The 20,873-nt window shown below is 39.1% G+C and overlaps 4 protein-coding genes across 4 annotated transcripts; 3 read left to right on the forward strand and 1 right to left on the reverse strand.

The window, feature by feature from the left end:
• Nucleotides 1–10,555: 10,555 nt before the first annotated feature.
• Nucleotides 10,556–11,289, reverse strand: LOC112202438. Its single transcript, XM_024343453.2, has 2 exons — nt 11,166–11,289; nt 10,556–10,858 (listed from the first exon to the last, which is right to left on the reverse strand). Exons 1-2 carry the CDS (start codon nt 11,178–11,180, stop codon nt 10,556–10,558), a joined length of 318 nt encoding a protein of 105 aa, XP_024199221.1. The 5' UTR covers nt 11,181–11,289.
• Nucleotides 11,290–11,766: 477 nt separating this feature from the next.
• Nucleotides 11,767–12,798, forward strand: LOC112166028 (18.1 kDa class I heat shock protein). The gene has a single exon (XM_024302779.2). The coding sequence runs from the start codon at nt 11,900–11,902 to the stop codon at nt 12,353–12,355; it is 456 nt and encodes a 151-aa protein (XP_024158547.1). The 5' UTR covers nt 11,767–11,899; the 3' UTR covers nt 12,356–12,798.
• Nucleotides 12,799–14,447: 1,649 nt separating this feature from the next.
• LOC112201964 (peroxidase 7) lies at nt 14,448–15,910 on the forward strand. Its single transcript, XM_024342891.2, has 2 exons — nt 14,448–14,703; nt 15,018–15,910. The coding sequence occupies exons 1-2, from the start codon at nt 14,449–14,451 to the stop codon at nt 15,768–15,770; spliced, it is 1,008 nt and encodes a 335-aa protein (XP_024198659.2). The 5' UTR covers nt 14,448; the 3' UTR covers nt 15,771–15,910.
• A 2,008-nt stretch (nt 15,911–17,918) lies between these two features.
• LOC112203302 (metacaspase-6) lies at nt 17,919–19,438 on the forward strand. The gene is made up of 2 exons (XM_024344292.2): nt 17,919–18,323; nt 18,595–19,438. The coding sequence occupies exons 1-2, from the start codon at nt 17,978–17,980 to the stop codon at nt 19,368–19,370; spliced, it is 1,122 nt and encodes a 373-aa protein (XP_024200060.1). The 5' UTR covers nt 17,919–17,977; the 3' UTR covers nt 19,371–19,438.
• The last annotated feature ends 1,435 nt before the right edge of the window (nt 19,439–20,873 follow it).

A 20,873-nucleotide genomic window follows, 5' to 3' on the forward strand; every position in this document is an offset into this window, starting at 1 on the left:
AAGACTTGGAGATTCATGCATTGTAAGTGGACCCTTTACAAAACTCTGCTAGCTAGCTAGCTTCTCAGACATTCAGAAAGTCACATAGGGCCTCAGAGCATTAGAAACCTTGCTTCCAGTAGCTAGTCATTGGCCAAAGGAAAAAAAAAAAAAAAAACTGTGTTTATGGTAGCTAGTCATCCCAAAAGTCGGGATTCATGAATTGAACTTAGAACTGCTGCAGAAGCACTTGTTATTGGCCTAGTACAGTTTTTTTTTTTTTTGAAATCAAGATCACACATTTTCTCAAAGGCTTCCTAGCCCCAAAGACTAATCTGTGTCGGGTGATCATGTTAAAGCGCTTCCTCTCCCCTGACCACCAAGAATAGATTGGGGTTTAACTCCAATCAGCGTCGGTGAGATTCGAACCCAGGTGTGAGAGTTCCACACCTATTGTCAAATGTAATCTATACTATTCGATATGTTTAATATGATATCAATCATCAAAGCTTTTTTTTTTTTTTTTTTTTTTTTTTTTTTAAATTATTTAAAGTTTAAACTCTCTCTATTAATTATATCTTAAAATATTTATGTAATTTCCACAATAAATAGAGTGGCCAATTCCTTAGAAATTTAAGTTTCTGAGTCATAAAAATTGTCTAATTGACTAATTCACTATCTACAGACCATTAATTCATCAAAATCATATTAAACAATTCAGTGGTCTAGGGCACACAAAAGCATGTCACATGGAGAAAGATGACACCTAACTACATGGGATGCTATACAACCCCCTATTCCTTATCCTTAACTTAGCAACAACTCAACTTTTCCAAACCTATCAATTTACATTCTAATTTGTGTTTGGGGTTGGTGTGGACCATTCCATTCTCTAATGTTTCCATCTATTGTATGTATATAGATGATTCTTACTCACCGCCCACCACACGAATTTTCCACGTAGCTTGATGATCATGATTGAGTTGATGAGCTACAAGAGGAAATACTAACAAGTTCTGACCAAACCCCTATAGACATGCGATCAGAGCGATGAGAATAACAGAGAAGAGAGACATCCCATGTGAAAAAAACCGACATCTAAGCAATAATTAGTTTTCTTCTTGAGACAAAGCGAGGCAAAATCATGCAACTGACTACTTCCCCATTATATACAATTACAAACCACTTGGTGTTTTAATTCATCTTTGTATTCTTCCTTTTTCTAAGTCATTTCTTAGAGCCTTCCCTTCTGAATCAGAATCATTCAGTTTGATTAATTTGTACGTTTCTATTATTGGTTCTGAGTTCAGTATTCTAGGGTTTCGATTTTCTTGGTCATTCTTTTTCCCATGTGAAGTTCTAGTGGATATATACTATTGGTTTTGGAGAGACTTGGAAGATGAAATAGTTGAACACAAAATTGAAGTTTGAGCAGGTCTACAAGTTTGGATTGGAACGAAATTTGCATAGTTGTGAGTCATATTTGACATCTTTTCACTTAATTTAGATTTGTCATGTCTTCCGTGAAGTAAATGATGCAGCTGATAGATTAGCTCCCCTTGCTAGTTTAAATTATCTTAATGATGTATGGTTAGAAAAGACTCTAGTTATTATTCAGGAAGTACCTCTTGTAACTCTACTCGAGGTCAAGCCCCTATGTCCCCCTCTATGTATGATTTTACTTTTAATGAAATAAGTCAGGCGTGGGGATGAACCTCCCAGCTTGGCTAGGTTCCAAATCCCTTCAAAAAATAAAATAAAATTGCATAGTAATTATAAATTAATCCTTGAAATCTTTTGGGTTTTTGTCCATTTACCCAATTTCTAGGGATTTTTTTTTCTCACTTACCCTATTAAGTTTTTTTAATTTCCCCTTACCCAAAACACTCTAAGTTCGTTTTCCCTAATGCCCCATTAATTTTTTTTTTGTTTATTTTTGAGACTATTTTACCCTTACCCATTTGTTACTTAGAGAGAGAGAGAGAAAGAATGGAAGAGAGAGAAACCATAGGAGACTTTGCTAGAGCCCCGTCACTGGCCACGGGATTCTGGTCACCGGTTGCCGGATTCCAGTCAACTTCGTCGGATTCAGGCCACAGGCCGCCAGGATCCTTTCATTGGCCGCCGATCGCCGCCTACAAGACTTTTTTGAAAACCTCGCCTGAGGTCCCCAAAGAAGTCGCCAGAAAGGTTTATTGCCCCAATAGATATCTATTGCCCCCCAACATATGTCTATTTGGGGGCAATAGACGTCTATTGCCCCCCAATAGAACTTTCGATAGCCGGAATGAGAACTAATCTTCCTAAAATTAAACAAATAAAACTTTGATTGAAGAAAAAAACGAAGAGATTATTTCAATTTAAAAACGTCTATTGCCTCCCAATCAACATTCAAAACTTTTTTTTTCCATTTCTTCTGTCCCATTACTTAAAAAAAAAAAAAAAAAATCTGGGCACCCATGTCCTCTTTCCCTTCTTTCCGGTTGCAAACAGTGGCTGGAGACAGTTGGCGAAGAAAAGCGTGTACTGATCGGCATCGGTCTCGGAGAACATGATGGAGTGCGTAGCCGATCTCGTCCTCCTCGAGCTGCTGGAAGACGTGGATCCATGAGTCCCGGGTGCAGAGAAAGAAGCCGACTCGAGAGAGATCCGGATCCGGGCAGGGTTGCTGGGACAGGGCGATCTTGGAGACGTTGAGCTCGAGGCGGCCTTTGTGTGTGAACCGGAATTCGTCAAATGGGATGATCATATGCCAATCGTCGCGGACCGACGAGGTCCGGATCTCGACGGAGGAGAGAAAGGTCCGACGTACTGAAGAGAGGAGAGAGAGTTTTGGCGTGAGAGAGAGGAGAGAGAGTTCCAACGTGATGGAGAGAGAGAGAGAGAGAGAGAGAGAGAGAGAGAGAGAGAGAGAGAGAGAGAGAGAGAGAGAGAGAGAGAGAGAGAGAGAGAGAGAGAGAGCTTCAGCGTGCTGGAGAGAGAGAGAGTTGCAGTTATTGTAGTTTTTAACTTTGGTTGAGGGTAAAAATGTTAATTTAGTTTAAATTGGGTAAGGGAAATAAAAATCAGTTGTTGGAGTAAGTGAGATAATTTTAGCCAATTTTAATGCTTTGGGTGAAGGACCCAAATCTTTTTCCTATAATCGTTTTGATTTTTGGCAATTGCCGCTAGCCATTGGTGTGTGTGGAATCTATAGCTGTTAGACCGTTGCGAAAGGACTAGTGAATGCATTGAGTAATTAATTTCATATAATTTTTTATTCCGGAAAGTGTGAAAATAAGGTGTCTGACATTCACTTAGTCAAAAACTAAAATAAAATGCTTGCAAACTGTTGTATTTTACCCTGAGAATAAACTGATATTAGACAAGACTAATTATTTTGAAAGAGGAATAAATGGGTGTTGATTAACCTAGTCACTCTCTTAATTGCGTCTTGTATGAATCTTATATAATTTATGTCAAACTTGGCATGTCTTGAAGGAACTTTAATAGAACAAACGGTACATCATACATATTATTAAGTCAGAACAAAAACAAACTGCCTATTTTGTGCACGAATTAAGGAAAAAGAATTTAATTATGAAGCTCATCCTCATGTGTGTGCTAAACTTAAAATGTGTTTCAGGATGTCTACTGTACTGTATGACTTTTTATTTATTCTATTCATCGACCCAACTGTTCTGTATATACGAAGCTTCAAGCACATAGCTTCTAGCTCAGCTATCATCCATTTCCAGAGAATATATACGAAGCACTTTCTGACACGCATGCATTCGCAGAATCAAACATGAAGCACGCACTTTCATGGCACAGATATAAGAATCGTTTAAGAAAAGAGAAAACTCATTCACAGCCTAATTAAACTTGCAGCAGAGGCAGAGCATTATTGTACGGACAAAAATGGTGGGGAATATTATTTGGTGTTTGCAGTGAAGACCAGCGCAGGGCAAGTAGTGGACATATGGCCATGCGAACCCCTAGGAAGCATATCTATAATCACCTCCTCGTTGTATTTTTGCTATTGCATGATAAATATCTATCATGAATTCATGATCCAAGGAAATAATCGAAAGGAAGGAGAAGTACAATTCCATTATTCTGTACCTCTGTACGTAAACTCCACACATGTGTTTTCTTGTTTTTGCTGAATCACCATTATTGAATGGTGATGATGTACCAGTACAAAAGATTAGCAAACCTGTCTCTCGTGTGTTTCTTTTCTTTTCTTTTGTTATTTTTCTTCTTTTTTAATGTAGAAAATTAAGGTATGTGTTTGGCTCCAGTTTTGTTGCAGCTGGTCAACAGTCTCTTTTCTGCGCGGGCGTGCCAGCACCGTTCGGGTGCGGTCGTCGGGGGTGTCCCTTGACCTGACTTCTTTCAAGCGATTGTGGACGAGGAGAGCACCAACCTCGTCATGGGATTCTTTGTGCCTCGTGGCGAGGACTTTTGCTGAGCTTCTTGAAAATCACAATCGATACTCGATGTTGTAGATCGAGCAGAGCGAGAACCACCGGGAAGTGAGGAGAAATTGCTAAAGCGTGACTTTAGCTTGGCTGGGTTGCTAGGGCGTTACCCTTGCTTGGCTGATTCTGTAACCGTTGTGGTCGCGGCACTACCGTCGGCTCCCGAGGAGACTAGGACCGAAGTACGTTGACAGAGGGTTTGGTGGCACTGAAAGTCGGCTTCTGAGAAGACTAGGACTAGGAGTGTGATCACCGCTAAGAGAAAGAAAAGGAGAGGAGTTGCTCTTAGAGAGGTTGCTCTAGAGAGAACTTAGATCATCTTAGAGATGTTTTGATGAGTGAATGTGTGTTTTGGAATGAGAGGAGAAGGTGTTTATATAGGGAAGAAAAAGAAGAGTGAAATGATGAGTGGAAGAAAAATAATGAAAGTAGATCTAAGTTCACTTGTAAAATATGGAAAAGATAGAGAAAAGATGAAATGAAAGCAAAGCATGAAGGTGCAGCAACATGGAAGTGGTGATGATCTATTAAAGAGATTGTAGAAGAAAAATATATCCAAGGAAAAAGAGAAAAGCATCTAGCTTTCTTCATGTGGGTAGGAAACATGAACATGTGAATATTGAGCTGTTTTTAGGTCAGTTTCTGCCCCTTTATTCCTTCAATTATTTCTCCAACAAGACTTCATTATATGCCTTCGACTTCTTCATATGAAATGTTCCACTATGAGTGTAGATCATCCTGACAAATTTTCAGATTTTTATTCCATGTGGTTGGGCCGAAAATGCTGCTGGACCTCTTACAGGTCCAGTTTTCCAGTTTTGCTTCTGTAGAAAATTGGGCTGATTGTTTGAAGGCTTTCCACTTAAATTTAACTCTGGCACTCTTCATAAGAAATGATTCTTGGGATGTCTAGTATTAATCTGGAAAGTTTCAGCTCATTTCGATTTCATTTGGTTAGTCTTCCGCCCCTCTTTCCTTGTTTAGCTCGGTTTCTCCTAGCCGAAGTGAGAAAACGTGCTAAAGTTGACTTTTCATTTCCATGCTTCCATCATTTCCTTTTCTTACAGCTCGCATAATTCTCCATAGTAGGCTTTATTTAGCCTCTAAATAATATATTTCGAACTTGTCGACAATATATAGCTTGAGCCACTGACATTGGCTCAATTTCTCCAACACATGCCTTGTCAGGTCAAAATGTTCATTTTGGGTCCAAACATTGCCCCCCAGACCTCGAAGTCAAAGGGTCTTCGTCTTGACTGAAGAGGTCTTGAATCAACACTGCTCTTATAATGTCGTTGCTCCAAAGCCACTTGTATTGGCTTGACTAAAATTACTTGAACAGTGGACTCTCTCCCTCTTAATTATATATAATGAGCATACATATATTAATCGCCAGTCTTCCTTCGCGAACCATCCTTTGCGAGGCCATGTAATTAAAACCACTTCGCTGCCAACAATTCGTAACCCAGCTTTCGCCACAATTATTGGCAAAAATATTGATTTGACCTCCTCCACTGCTAATACCATACTAGGCATATTAAATGCCTCTTGTATATGTGCCCAGACCAATACCAATGGCCTCTTAAGTATATTAGCAAGTTCCAGCCACTATTAGGCAAGAACACAATTTTTTGCATCCTCCGCGACGCACAAATTTGAAACTCTTTTTGTATTTTTGTATTTTTTTTTTTTATTTTTTTTATAAGACATTGTGAATCAAGGTTTAGACATGCGGCCCAAGTATAGTCGTCTAGACACAAATTTTCTTTCAAATCCTTTGGGCAACCTTACTGAAATGGCCAGATGGGGGAGGGCGAACAAGAGAGGCAGAATCCATTTTGGCATGAGCTACTCCCACATAGTGGTTTAGGCCCATTTGCACGCACTTCTGGATTCAAGAACCTGTCATGAACGTTGTCCCCTTTCTAGACACCATTTCACATAGGCTATACTTACTAAGATGAGAAAGGTCATAAGTGTGAAGACAGTTCAACAAGTGTTAATAAAAGCCTCCCTTAACCTTAAGGGACCTGAACTAGGCACCAATAAGGAGTTTAGGCCAATAGTAACAAAAGAGACTTCACCTATTCTGTTATGATTCACAAATGACGAAAATAAAAATGAAAACTGAAAATTGACAGGAAATTTAAAAACAAAGAAAGAAGTTAGCAGCACTATATTTGGCTAACCTCCAGAAGGCCACGGGGGAGGCCATCTATGCTTCATTCCAAGCTCCGATGTATCAAAATTTGTAGGGTAAAAATCCCTCCTGTGAGAGCTTGTAGGAAAAGAACAAAGATACTTCTCGTTGAAGAATTTGGAAGAATTTGGCTCGTGAGAGGGGTATTCTTGCCCCCCAAGTATCTTTGTTGGTTGACGAGGCATGATCTTCAATTGTAATTTGGGAGATGACGGTGTCCCAAGATCGGCTTTGTCGCCAACTACCATGTCATAGAACATGGTGTCTTTAGGATTAGCCACAGATTGGCCATTATAGACGACCACTTGCTGGTCTGAATTCTCCACATCAAGAGCTTCACTTGCTGGATAATTGTAAATAAGAATTAACTTGTATTGATGATACTCAAATTTACAGTCGTGAAGGACAACTTGGCCACTAGAATAATTATTCTGGACATTTTTACAACGTGGGTTGTAGATGTGCCCTCCACATATATCAAAGCCACCGCCTGGCCTTGAAGCATACTTGAAGAACTTCAAGTTGACTTTATTAATAAAGCCACAAATTGGCTTCTCAAGATAACAACTTAATTTATAATTAAGTTGGCCATGCCTTAATTGGTCCTCTGCATGATCATGATCATGATCACGTCCAGCCGCAGAGTCACAATTAAATTGATCATGAACTTGCTTCTGTTGATCAAAAGGATGATCATGGGCCATATCTTGCCCCCCATGCATTTGATCAGTAGCCACGTATTTGGCTTGATCAGTAGAGAAATCAGCTAATTGTTCCGAGACAATTGTATTGTCAGAAGAACATTCTTGTGGACCGTCTTCTCCATGCACAACCTCTGTGTAAGGTTGTGACTCACCAGTGAGACCCTTAGGTTGATTGCCACTTATAGGCAAGTTAGTCTCAAAAACGACCTCTTCGCGAGTAGGTTCTTGACGTTCCAATTCGCCTTTTGCTTGTTGTGCCCCCAACTCGAGCCTCTCGAACGAAATCATGAACTCATCGAGCCGTCGACGGTCCTCCGCAAGAGCCTTTCTCAGATTCTCATGGTATGCGGTGGAATTCTTTTGAAGGATATCAAGCCGCTCTTCTATGCTCGCATTCTCTGGAATGGGAATGGGCACATAGTCTTCTATCTTCGCCTCGTCATCTACAGCAGCGTCACCATCAGTTTTACGCGGCTTGTAACTGGAGGCTTTGCGCTTTGAGAAGTTTAGGAATTTGCACTTCTTCTTCTTAAGAAAAACAGGCATGACTTCAGGAATTTCTTTTGATAAAGATTTTCCTCTGGCATCCCAATGATGGTGAACACAAAAAGACTCTGGTGTAGTCCCACTGGGCGTGCCAAAATGTTTGTTTTGAAGCCCGGTGGTTGAATGTGCTTCAAGAGGAAAGACTCTAACCTTGTCCCACCGGGTGTGCCAAAATGTTTGTTTTGAATTTTGTAGCCCGGTGGTTGAATGTCTTCAAGAAAAAAATTCTAACCTTGTCCCACCGGGTGTGCCAAAATGTTTGTTTTGAAGCCCGGTGGTTGAATGTGCTTCAAGAGGAAAGACTCTAACCTTGTCCCACTGGGTGTGCCAAAATGTTTGGCTCCAGTTTTGAAGCCCGGTGGTTGAATGTGCTTTAAGAGAAAAGCTTCTGATGTAGTCCCACTGGGCGTGCCAAAATGTTTGTTTTGAAGCCCGGTGGTTGAATGTCTTCAAGAAAAAAAATATTCTAACCTTGTCCCACTGGGCGTGCCAAAATGTTTGGCTCCAGTTTTGTTGCAGCTGGTCAACAGTCTCTTTTCTGCGCGGGCGTGCCAGCACCGTTCGGGTGCGGTCGTCGGGGGTGTCCCTTGACCTGACTTCTTTCAAGCGATTGTGGACGAGGAGAGCACCAACCTCGTCATGAGATTCTTTGTGCCTCGTGGCGAGGACTTTTGCTGAGCTTCTTGAAAATCACAATCGATACTCGATGTTGTAGATCGAGCAGAGCGAGAACCACCGGGAAGTGAGGAGAAATTGCTAAAGCGTGACTTTAGCTTGGCTGGGTTGCTAGGGCGTTACCCTTGCTTGGCTGATTCTGTAACCGTTGTGGTCGCGGCACTACCGTCGGCTCCCGAGGAGACTAGGACCGAAGTACGTTGACAGAGGGTTTGGTGGCACTGAAAGTCGGCTTCTGAGAAGACTAGGACTAGGAGTGTGATCACCGCTAAGAGAAAGAAAAGGAGAGGAGTTGCTCTTAGAGAGGTTGCTCTAGAGAGAACTTAGATCATCTTAGAGATGTTTTGATGAGTGAATGTGTGTTTTGGAATGAGAGGAGAAGGTGTTTATATAGGGAAGAAAAAGAAGAGTGAAATGATGAGTGGAAGAAAAATAATGAAAGTAGATCTAAGTTCACTTGTAAAATATGGAAAAGATAGAGAAAAGATGAAATGAAAGCAAAGCATGAAGGTGCAGCAACATGGAAGTGGTGATGATCTATTAAAGAGATTGTAGAAGAAAAATATATCCAAGGAAAAAGAGAAAAGCATCTAGCTTTCTTCATGTGGGTAGGAAACATGAACATGTGAATATTGAGCTGTTTTTAGGTCAGTTTCTGCCCCTTTATTCCTTCAATTATTTCTCCAACAAGACTTCATTATATGCCTTCGACTTCTTCATATGAAATGTTCCACTATGAGTGTAGATCATCCTGACAAATTTTCAGATTTTTATTCCATGTGGTTGGGCCGAAAATGCTGCTGGACCTCTTACAGGTCCAGTTTTCCAGTTTTGCTTCTGTAGAAAATTGGGCTGATTGTTTGAAGGCTTTCCACTTAAATTTAACTCTGGCACTCTTCATAAGAAATGATTCTTGGGATGTCTAGTATTAATCTGGAAAGTTTCAGCTCATTTCGATTTCATTTGGTTAGTCTTCCGCCCCTCTTTCCTTGTTTAGCTCGGTTTCTCCTAGCCGAAGTGAGAAAACGTGCTAAAGTTGACTTTTCATTTCCATGCTTCCATCATTTCCTTTTCTTACAGCTCGCATAATTCTCCATAGTAGGCTTTATTTAGCCTCTAAATAATATATTTCGAACTTGTCGACAATATATAGCTTGAGCCACTGACATTGGCTCAATTTCTCCAACACATGCCTTGTCAGGTCAAAATGTTCATTTTGGGTCCAAACAGTATGAGAGTATGACACTTGGGAACATTTACCCTTCTAAGTCCTTGTTTATGTTTTTGCATTCCTTAGCTTGGGGCACTAAATGTGCTATTATGTCATTCGATTCTTTCAACATGTTGATAAACCGGGTAGACTATGGCTCCGACCGGCCATGCTCTGCGTTTTTCATTTCCATGATTGTATAAAGAAGATCGAGACTCGAACATTAGTTAATGTAATATTAATTGCTCTGTATTTTTCACTTCCATGATTGTATAAAGAAAATCGAAACTCGTACATTGGTTAGTGTAATATTAATTGCACTAGTGTAATGATGAAACACTAGGGATCACAATTCACAAAGAAAGACACTGTAATAGGTTTAAGAATATTAAAGAAAACAAAAAATTAAAAAAGAAGCAAAGTCGTAAGAAGAAACTATATTTGGACAGGCTTAATCTTCAAATTTGTCCTTTTTTTTTTTTAGAAGTAAATAATTTCATTACTTATCCATGACCAGAAGACACGTACATTAGATGTTGTCTTACACCAAGTAATACTAGTTGGTCTAAGCTGTTAAGCACATAACAGGTAAACCCCATTGAGAACAAACTGGAGCACAGAGAATTAACCTAGCCATAAGGAGACAAATCCAACAACTATCTAGACCCTGTCTAGAGTAACTTTAATTGCCAAGGACCTCAATTGGTGTACAATCAGAGAAACTAAACCTAAATAGAAATAGACTAGAATCAAATGCTAGGTACCGAACACAGGAAGCTTAGGGCTTTCCTTTGCCCTTATTCTTAGGGCTAATCTCATGAGCAGCATCAACCGAAGAGTAAGTTAGACGCAAAGTCCCACTCATCTTCTTCTGTGGGCGAGGATGTTTGTTCTTACTTCCTAGAGGTCTTCCAACCTTCTTCTTCAAAATTCCTTGTTCACTCTCATTAGCAGCTTCAATCAGCCCTAGGGCATCTGCTTGCAGTATGGGTATCTTACCACCCAGGATTGTCTTGAGTTTCTTTGGGGAGGGAGTGCAACCTCCAGTCCTGTTTCTTTTCTTATACACCGTAGGCTCCACCTGCGCAGATTTGTCGTTAAAACCTAGGTTTGACCACAAATTAAAAGGGTGCAAAACCTGATATTATAATAATGGTGGGAGTTTGGGCAAACCCAAAAGAAAAGAGAAAAGATCTTTGGGCCTTAGAAAAACCAATTATTAATTAGCCTCAATAACCAGACGTAAAAATGGAGCCAGGCCCCATGGCCCAAAATCTAAACATCTGTAGGCACATCGGACACACGGTACATTTCATGAGCCTAAGGAAGTCTACCTCTGACAAGGCTAAACAAAATCAATTGAAGGAAGTCACGCCGAAAGTCCATACCATCGGTAACCCCATCAGCGTTTCCCCGATTACGATCAGGTGAGAGGAATTTCCCTGCCCCAGCCGTACTTGTAGACCTGATCGGAGATAAAAAGAAGCTCCCTGCAGCTGCCGACCCAAGTCTCTCAACTCTCAAGCGAGAGTAGAAGAAGAAAAAACTGAAGAGAAAAAGTCATTCCCTCATATGATTTTGTTCTTTATATATGTACATGAGATACACTTCAATAAGTATCTTATAATAAGAATTTATTGAATACTTTTAAATCAACAGCTAGATAAATTAGTTATTTTTTAAGACATGAAAATTTTAATCATCTAATCATTAATACCTTATAATAAAATACTCAATAGAGAGAAATCACAAAACACCCTTGTCACATTTCAAGTCAGAAACGAAGACTTCCAAGACCTTTCAAGCTCCTACCAGAAAGTTCTCCAACACCCTCTTCCACCAATGTTTCTTATCTTAAAGACTCAAAAGTCATAATGGCACGATACAGTACAATGAAATGGACCCAATAAAGAATCGATCAAACTCTATCCAAATCCAGAACTTTCAAGAAACCACTGCCCCCTCTTGCCCTCCAATATAAATATACGTACCCATTCACCAGCAAACTGATCAAGACCAAAACAATCCAATTAAACAAAACCTAAGAAGAAGCTCAGTTTCTCAAACCCTATACCAAAAAGCAAAAATAACAGAGTCCCAGAAAGGCAGAAAATTAACAACAATGTCCCTCTTGCAATCTCTCTTGGATCCTTTCAGAGTTTTCAACTCAGATTTGGACGATACTCAAATGGACTGGAAGGAGACCTCGAACTCCCACGTTTTCGAAATTGATCTTCCTGGCCTTACAAAAGAGGACGTGAAGCTTGAACTGCATGAAGACAGAGTGCTTCATGTTAGTGCAGAGAGAAAGGATGAAGAGCCTCCCGAAGGGGATCAGAAGATTAAGGAGACGTGGCACTGCAGGGAGAGATCAAGTGGCAGCTTCTCGAAGCGTTTCCGGTTGCCTGAGAATGCCAAGGTTGATGAGATTAAGGCTTCAATGCGTGATGGGGTGTTAGTCATTACGGTGCCAAAGGAGGACTTGAAGAAAAAGCCTAAACACAAAGAAGTTGAAATCTCGGGGGATGAAGAGCACGTTTCTAAAGGACTTGGTCGTTTTGTGTGCTGCAAAGCTTAAGAAGAATTACACTATCCCATCCTTTCAAGCAATATGAATTAAAATCTGTGTCCTTTTTTTTTTTTGGTGTGATTTGGGTAGAATGTGATTTTCTTTTGTGATTATTTGTCTGTTGTGAATGTGTGCTGCTTGTCTTGTATTTTGGAAGGCCTATTTTTTTCCAGTTCGAATCAATTGTTGTAAATTGTTGTTGGTCGTGGTCAATTCAGCTCCCCTTTGCCCCAAAACTTGTGACAATTGTATTTGATCCACAAAATTCCGAAATTGGGGATGAGGTATCTCTGATTGCCTGGGGCGAAATGATCTTGGGCGTTAGTCCAGCTACTTCGCCAGAAGTTCAAGAACCTCTATTGGAGAGCTTCTACCATATCCCGGTTATTGTATACTCTATGTTTCTTCATCAATGAATCTTGTTTTTCCAGCTGATCCATAGAGAAAAAAAACTTGGAGTCTGTGTGTTGTAAAACAGTTTATGATAAAATTCCTCGTGCCTAATAATTGATGAACTAAGTTCATTGAACTTCTCACATGAGAGCAACGCCACCGGTGACATTTTGCCATCAAGTGACCCAGGTCACTGAAAAATAGAAATTCCAGTTTCCACCCGCCCAGGTCGCGACCAGCACCAACGTGGCCCAAGAAACAAGTGTCAGTGACGTCAGCAAGAAATGGACGCGTGAAGGCCTTGTTTACTACAACAACACGTGTTTAGTTGCCGTTGGGTTATTCAAAATTGATGCGATGTGTGGGCCATTGAATGGGCACAAAGACAGCACCTCACTTTAGTTATTTTAATGCATTTTTTTTATTTTGGTTGAAGTTATTTTCATGTATGATACCAACTATTTGATTTTATTTTTGTAAACTTTTTTATGATCCAATGAAAAAAAAATGAATTTCATCTGCATTTTATTTTTATGAATTACAATTCTAAACTATATTTGTCTTGCTAAAAAAGAAAAAAAAATCTGGTACCTTTTTTTGTTCACCTAAAATATTTAATGAATTTGTTGATAGGTTTTATCAAGTTAATGTTCATTAATACTATTTATTTGCATTAAATATTTCTCATTCACAATAAATAAATTAATAAAATATTGAATGAACAATGTCTTGCCCTAATGACCTAGTCCAACGGCTGGAAACAATCATAAATTATCAGTGAACAATATTCTGATTCAGACATCCATTAGGCCTCATTTGGTTCATGAAAATTAAAGTAATTCCTTTGTCTTTCTCATGGGAAGGGAAATGAAATTTTCTAACAACTTTCCATTCCGATGTTTGGTAATGAAAGTAAAGTTATCAGGAAAGTTGTTAAAAAGTTTGTAAATAATGTAATAAAATAATATGTTGTGAGTAATAAATGCAAGGAAAGAAGGGAGGAAAGTGATTCCCTTGAGATTTGGAAGGAACCACTTTCCCCCTTATTTTCCCTTCCGTCAGGAAACGATTTCATTTCCTGTTCCTTTTGCATCCCAAATGCAGGAAATGAACAAGTTTCCTTTCCACGAACCAAATGTGGCCTTAGTCCAACGGGTGAACTTGCTATGATATTTCTTTCCCATTGTAAAACAAATTTTAGAGAATGTGTCTTGGACTTATCATTGATTGACTTTTTCAACACGCTTCAGCAATTAAGCAATAGTAATCAGATTAGCTATTAATTTTGCAATGGAATATGAGAAACTTCAAATATTATTAGATGTTGGTGTTACAAAGAAAATGGAAACAATATGTTGAAGGCTCTGATAAACACTTATTTAATTTGGTCCAGGGTGTTGCTTGTGTTGTGCCAGAGGTCACTCATGGTGGATTCTTCCCCAGTAGGACCTTAATCTAAAATTTTGGGGGGGTGGACTCAGATATGCACCATGAATTAAGAATAGTATCAGCCTCTGAAAAGAGACTAGCAAAGCTACATGTTGGCATGTTCACTATTTGTGTTGAAAGTGCTTCTCACGTATTTTGAAACCCCACATGCAACAGATCATCTCCTTTCTGGAGCTATATATAAACGCAAAGGTTAGTTGAGCAAATTAATCATATACCAGAAACTGTACTAGTTTTAGTTACAGAAATTAAACATGAAGATGGGAATTTCTACATTATTTGCTCTCCTTGTTCTCACACTGGAGTTGTTCATGAGCATTAATGCATCCGCTGCTAAACCAGTCAAAGCAACTGCACAGGTGCCTGCTGAGGCTCTTTTGTCTTTCAGTCACTACATGAAAACTTGTCCACAAGCAGAGGGCATCATTCAGCAAAAAGTCGTAGACTGGCTCGAGAAGGATTTCACTTTGGCTGCTAGCATCATCCGCTTACACTTCCATGATTGTGTTGTGAGGGTAAGCAAGTATTAATTGAACATTCATTACCTAAATTAATGAGTTCCAAGAAATTTATGATTCTGTGTAGTTATATTATCGAAATATAAAAGGTCTAGGAAATGTTCTTTTCAAATTATATGGACGTTATTTTTTCATTGTCAATCTGAACTATCGATCATGTCTTTCTTGTTTGAATGTATGGTCCTGTTAATGTTATCGAAACACTACACTATACATCCTTTTCATTTCTTATTTATAATGGGAAGATGAATGTAAAGTTATGTACGTTCTTAGATTATCGATTAAAATTCTTAACTCGATATGCATTGTAGGGTTGCGATGCATCAATTTTGCTTAACCATCGGGGGAGTGAGAGGAGAGCTTTTGCAAGCTATACACTCAGAGGTTTCCAAGTAATCGATGACATCAAGGCGGAGCTTGAGAGGCAGTGCCCTAAAACTGTGTCTTGCGCGGACATTCTCACTGCTGCAACGAGAGATGCCACCATCATGGCCGGAGGTCCGTTTTGGGAAGTCCCATTCGGGCGTAGAGATGGGAAGATTTCGATTGCCAGAGAAGCGGATGAGAAGGTCCCTCAGGGCCATGAGAATATCACTGCATTGATCCAACTATTTCGCGAAAAAGGCTTGAATATGCTTGATTTGGTTGCTCTGTCAGGAGCACACACCATTGGTAGAAGTACTTGCCTTGCCTTCAAGCAAAGGCTTGCAAACTTCAATGGAACCAGAAAGCCTGACCCTTCACTAAATTCTATGTACTTGAACAACTTCTTGAAGAAGAAATGTCAAAAAGACTCGGACTTTGTTTTTCTTGATGCCATAACTCCGAAGACATTTGACACGCAATACTACACGAATCTTCACAAGAAGTTGGGGTTGTTATCCACTGATCAGTTGCTCAAGTCAGATATGAGAACCGGTCCGTTTGTTGATGCATTAGGTTCCCAGCCTTCTCTTTTCGAGAGCCAGTTTGCAGCATCCATGGTGAAGCTTGGAAATGTACAAGTTCTTACAAGACCCAATGAAGGCGAGATCCGAGTGAACTGCAATTTTGTCAATGCTTAAAAAGTTGTCAAGCCTATGGTATGGTGTTTGGAATTCCATTTTCCTTTTATCGGTTTGAGAAGATAATTGGATTTTAATAAGTCGAAGCTTGGATTTTGTCTCATGATCCTAAAGAGACTAGGATATTCAATCCTGCTGAAGGACTCATATGTATTTTAATCAATTTGAACAGAATCGATCAGCGATATTTTGTTACCATATTGAAAAAATTTAGAAGCAATGATGATATAAATTTCAATTTCAATAAATGGTTCATCCCAAAGAGATCGATCACTATGTAACAGACGTGTCTACATCCTACACTACATGCAATAGCAGCAGAACCAAAGTCTTGTACAAGTCAATCATTGATCAATTTTAGAAGCGAAATTATTCCTATGGATAAAAAATTAGAAACAACCAGTTGGATCAATAGGCATGTTCTATCATGTACAACAATCCAAGGAACCACTCCATCAACCACGAAAATGATATACATCACATCGAACAGGAGAAGAAAATGCTCTCTCGAACGCATGTGCAATGAAACATATAAATGCATGTTTGCAGGAACCATAGGAAAAATAACTTTGGAATATTGATGGAGCTTGCATATTGATTTCTATATAGTATAGAAAAAAGAAAAGAAAAGATCTTTTGTTCGAATGAGCTTTTAGTTTCCTCCAGTATAAGTTAACAATATATTAAAGTAAATGTTGCTCCATCTAATACATAGTATTTACATACATTTTGTACCGAGTTACTAATGCATTGACACGTACGTTATTTCTATATATGCACGACATCACATGAAATATGATCGAATATTAATTGTTGTAGAGTTAATGAATATGATTGTCAGATTGGATTATATTTCATGTCGATATAATGAGTCTCAGTAAATTTTCCTCTTCACTCAGTACCAACAGATCCGAGCATGCTTCAATGCCCACACAACACAAGCAGCAAACTTTCGTTTTTTTTTTTTTGTTGAATAAAGGGTTGATACGGCTGTCCTCAAGTCTTAATTAATAAAATTGTCAAATATAAGGATGGGGAAAGCTAGATTAATTTTTTTAATTATTAGTCATTAGAAATGTAATATGTTAATTAGGTTCATGTGACTGGACTAATTCAAGTGAAACAAGATAAACTAAGACTTCACTGTGAACCAGCTCGCCAAGCCGGGCGGGGTGATATCTTAATAACCAGCTCACAATTTCAGTGACTACAACTTCCACAAAGACCAATGATGCCAAAAGGAGAGAAACCTCATCCCACTATTTAGAGAAGGTTGCTCAAATGCTTGCCCTTTGACATTCAAATCAAGATCAGACTAACACTCTTTCCTTTCTTCAAACACTAGACTTTGTTCTTGTCAATGACATGAATCCAATATGTGAAATTCAAAGTATAACGATCAACAGTCTGGTCCCATAGCCAAAAAAAAACCAATGATGCCAAAAGGAGAGAAACCTCATCCCACTATTTAGAGAAGGTTGCTCAAATGCTTGCCCTTTGACATTCAAATCAAGATCAGACTAACACTCTTTCCTTTCTTCAAACACTAGACTTTGTTCTTGTCAATGACATGAATCCAATATGTGAAATTCAAAGTATAACGATCAACAGTCTGGTCCCATAGCCAAAAAAAACTTTCAAGGCTGCAGGTGAAGCGTTGAAGGGTTTAATTAGAATGGATCTGAACTAGCTAGGTAGGAGGGGTAAATGAGCATGTTCATCTTAAGGAAACCTTAGAATTATCCTAGATTAATCAGCTTGATCTCCATTTTGTAATGAATGATCTCTGTCGTTTGGTCGAGCGGATCTGGAACCATGGGGAGCTTGAGCAAATCTGTGATTGGAAGGTGCCCTAGTGAAACTTAATGACGTCTGAGTTCGTCTGGTGATAGAAATTGCGAAGAAAATATTAAAAAGGCCATTAATTATTTAAATAATTACAAAAATTAGATGATAGACCACTTTTTGACGCGTCAACTTTGACGTATTGGTCATCAATTGTCACCCACCGTGACTCTGGTACATGGACGGGAGAAAATTTTGGTAGTCATTTGTTACCGATGCCTCCATGATCTCACCACCAGCCAATTATAGGAGTACGTACTCGCTATATTTATATACCAAAGAGGCAAAGTCATAGCCATGCAAGCAATTATTACATCACAGATCGAAGAGAGATAGTGTTCGAGTAAGAAGCTAGCATAACAATGTCGAAGAAGGCAGTGCTGATCGGCTGCAACTACGAAGGCACCGAAGGCGAGCTCAAGGGCTGCGTTAACGACGTCAAACGCATGTACGCGTGCCTCACCGAACGCTTGGGCTTCGAAGAAGACAATATCGAGGTTCTGATAGACGCCGACGATTCCTACCCTGATCCCACCGGAGAAACCATCCGCAGGGCTATTACCAATCTGATCCAAAATGCCGAGCCCGACGACGTGCTTTATATTCATTACAGTGGACATGGGACTCGCCTTCCCGCCGAGACCGGCGACGATGATGACACTGGATATGACGAGTGCATCGTCCCTACTGACATGAACCTAATCACTGGTTATTTCTTCAATTCTTTCTCTTAACTTTGGAGTTTTCAGATTTGGCTATGATCAGTTTTTTTCTGTTGTTGTGTGTTGATTGATGGACCTTGATCCAAAATCTTTGGACAAACTGATCTAGATTTAGTCTACTGATATGAAAACCTTTCGAATGCTACCTATCAAATATAAGCTAATGATGTTGTTTGGCATTTCTCAAGTACCATGCTTTTGATCATGTATGAATGTTGAGTTGGTTCACAATAGTGACACACTGTATTTGTTCACAGATGATGACTTCAGGGATTTTGTGGATGAGCTGCCGGAAGGTTGCAAGCTGACTATTGTGTCCGATTCATGCCACAGCGGAGGCCTAATTGATGAATCTATAGAGCAGATAGGCGAGAGCCACGTAGAGAACCAGATCGAAGGAGAGGAGCAAGAGGACCAGCAAGAGTCTGAGGACAGAGACATCAGGAACAGAGACCTGCCAGTCGAAGTTCTGGTAGAGATACTCAAGCAGAAAACAGGAAGGGATGACCTTGATGTTGGGAAGCTGAGGCCAACAATTTTTGATGTTTTCGGAGAGGAAGCTAGTCCCAAGATGAAGAAGTTCATTAAGGGCATGATAACCAAACTCGAGAACTATGACAATGAAGAGCATGACGAGGAAGAGGAAATGGAGATGTGCATGGCTTTAGCGTTTCTTAAAGAGAAGATCGAAGAGGACGAAGAGTGGGCAAGGCTAGTTATGGAAATAGAATATGAGAACGATGAAGAGATTTATGCCGGACAATACCGTGGTATCATTCCCGATGGCGGGATTCTCATCAGTGGCTGCCAGACCCACCAAACTTCTGCTGATGCAAATCCTACAGGAGATCCAGACGAAGCTTATGGAGCTCTTACTAATGCAATGCTGACCATACTTGAGGAAACAGACGGTGAAATTTCATACCAAGGCCTTGTTTACAGGACAAGGCAGATTCTGTCAGAAACGGGTTACTCCCAGCGACCGGGGCTTTATTGCAGTGACCAATACGTCGATACTCAGTTTTTGGGCTGATCTCAAGTCATTACTGTATATTATTTGAATAATGTCGAGCGAGATGTGCTTCTGCTGCTTTTTTTTTTTTTGAAAGGTGCTTCTGCTGCTTTTAGTTTGTAAGTTGGATGACAACTTATTTTCTGTTAGGTGTGGCTATTGACGCTCTACAAATTTCCCTTTTTTCACCCTATAACATTACGACGTACGTTAGCGTAAAATATTCTAACGTAAAATTATAATAAAAGATAACATTTTGTTGTTTGTTACATCGTATGAAACGCTTATATCTGTGTTTAAATTTTATTTCTCACATCATATTTCAGAAAAAGACATCAACAAGTAGTATGAGTTTTGTTCAAAGCATAGACAAGTTCGAGAATCTAATATTGCACTTATAATATGGTAAAACAATATATTAGTCATTTCAATCCTTTTTCTCAGCACCAATACAAATGTCATCAATTTCTAATTTAAATGAAAAAAAAATTTCGGTTTTTGTCAAAGTAGACTTACAAATCATCAATCAGAAAATCAATTATTGGCAGACTGTAGTGTCCTTGATGAGATTGAGACTTACTGAGAGAGCGAGAGACAAGCATATAGACTTGAAAGAAAGAAAAAGCAATCAGGTTCTTACTTACACCCTAGATTAGAAAGGGGTATTTTGGATCATCAAATAAAAAAACAAGGATATTTTGGGTTATTTTAGTGGGTTAACTAAGTAAATCTTGATTTATAAAAATATATGTAGGGCGGAAAGAGAACATAAGGTGATGAAAATGAAGATGATAGGGTGGGAATAACTGCATCATTTTCTGTGTTATCAATTATTCAAATGCTTTTGACATAAAGGAGTTTCTAATTGATCTGGTATCCGAATGAAACTCAAGCAAATAGGATATTTACTATTTTGCACTAGTATACTATTTAATTGAACGATTGCAATCGTTGATTCTTTAGATTCCTGTGAAAGAATGATGTTTACAAAAAATTAGCTAAATCCATGATCATTTTGTCTTTGAAAATGTGTAAACAAATGTAGTTTGTTAGAAAAAATTGGAACAAATATGGTCTAGCAAATGGTTAAACACTTGAACGTTTTTTGATTTGGCTAATTTTTTGTAGTATTCATTTGTGCGTGTGTGTGTGTGTCTAGAAAATGAGTGGTTCAGATTACTATATTACATGCTTAAAATATGATGGTCCTCAAACTTGTGGAGGCCCTCACTAGAACCTCTCTATATAGAGCATTATTCATGAAATGTTTGTTCGCAAGAGGTATGTCTTTTATTTTTTATTTAATTTTCATTTCAATCACTAAATAGTAAAAGAAAAATTGACGGGGTTTTTCCAATTTGTCGATCCCCTATTATAAATTCTTTTTTATCACGGCCTATAGGAACCAGGCTATCTATCGCCGTCTTTATAGTTCTTGAAAGTGAAGATTGTGGAATATGAAGGGACTGATTCTTCGAGTCATGGTTTTTTTTTTTTTTTTGGAAGAAGTTGAGTCATGGTTCA

The sequence above is a fragment of the Rosa chinensis genome, chromosome 5 (assembly GCF_002994745.2).
Source record: "Rosa chinensis cultivar Old Blush chromosome 5, RchiOBHm-V2, whole genome shotgun sequence".
Classification (NCBI taxonomy): domain Eukaryota; kingdom Viridiplantae; phylum Streptophyta; class Magnoliopsida; order Rosales; family Rosaceae; genus Rosa; species Rosa chinensis.

Excerpts from the sequence above, each read along its gene's own strand:
- LOC112166028 (XM_024302779.2), top strand. The coding sequence starts at position 11,900 with ATGTCCCTCTTGCAATCTCTCTTGGATCCTTTCAGAGTTTTCAACTCA.
- LOC112201964 (XM_024342891.2), top strand. The coding sequence starts at position 14,449 with ATGGGAATTTCTACATTATTTGCTCTCCTTGTTCTCACACTGGAGTTG. Across the intron at positions 14,704-15,017 it reads TCCATGATTGTGTTGTGAGG|GGTTGCGATGCATCAATTTT; the intron begins GTAAGCAAGTAT and ends TATGCATTGTAG.
- LOC112203302 (XM_024344292.2), top strand. The coding sequence starts at position 17,978 with ATGTCGAAGAAGGCAGTGCTGATCGGCTGCAACTACGAAGGCACCGAA. Across the intron at positions 18,324-18,594 it reads TGACATGAACCTAATCACTG|ATGATGACTTCAGGGATTTT; the intron begins GTTATTTCTTCA and ends ATTTGTTCACAG.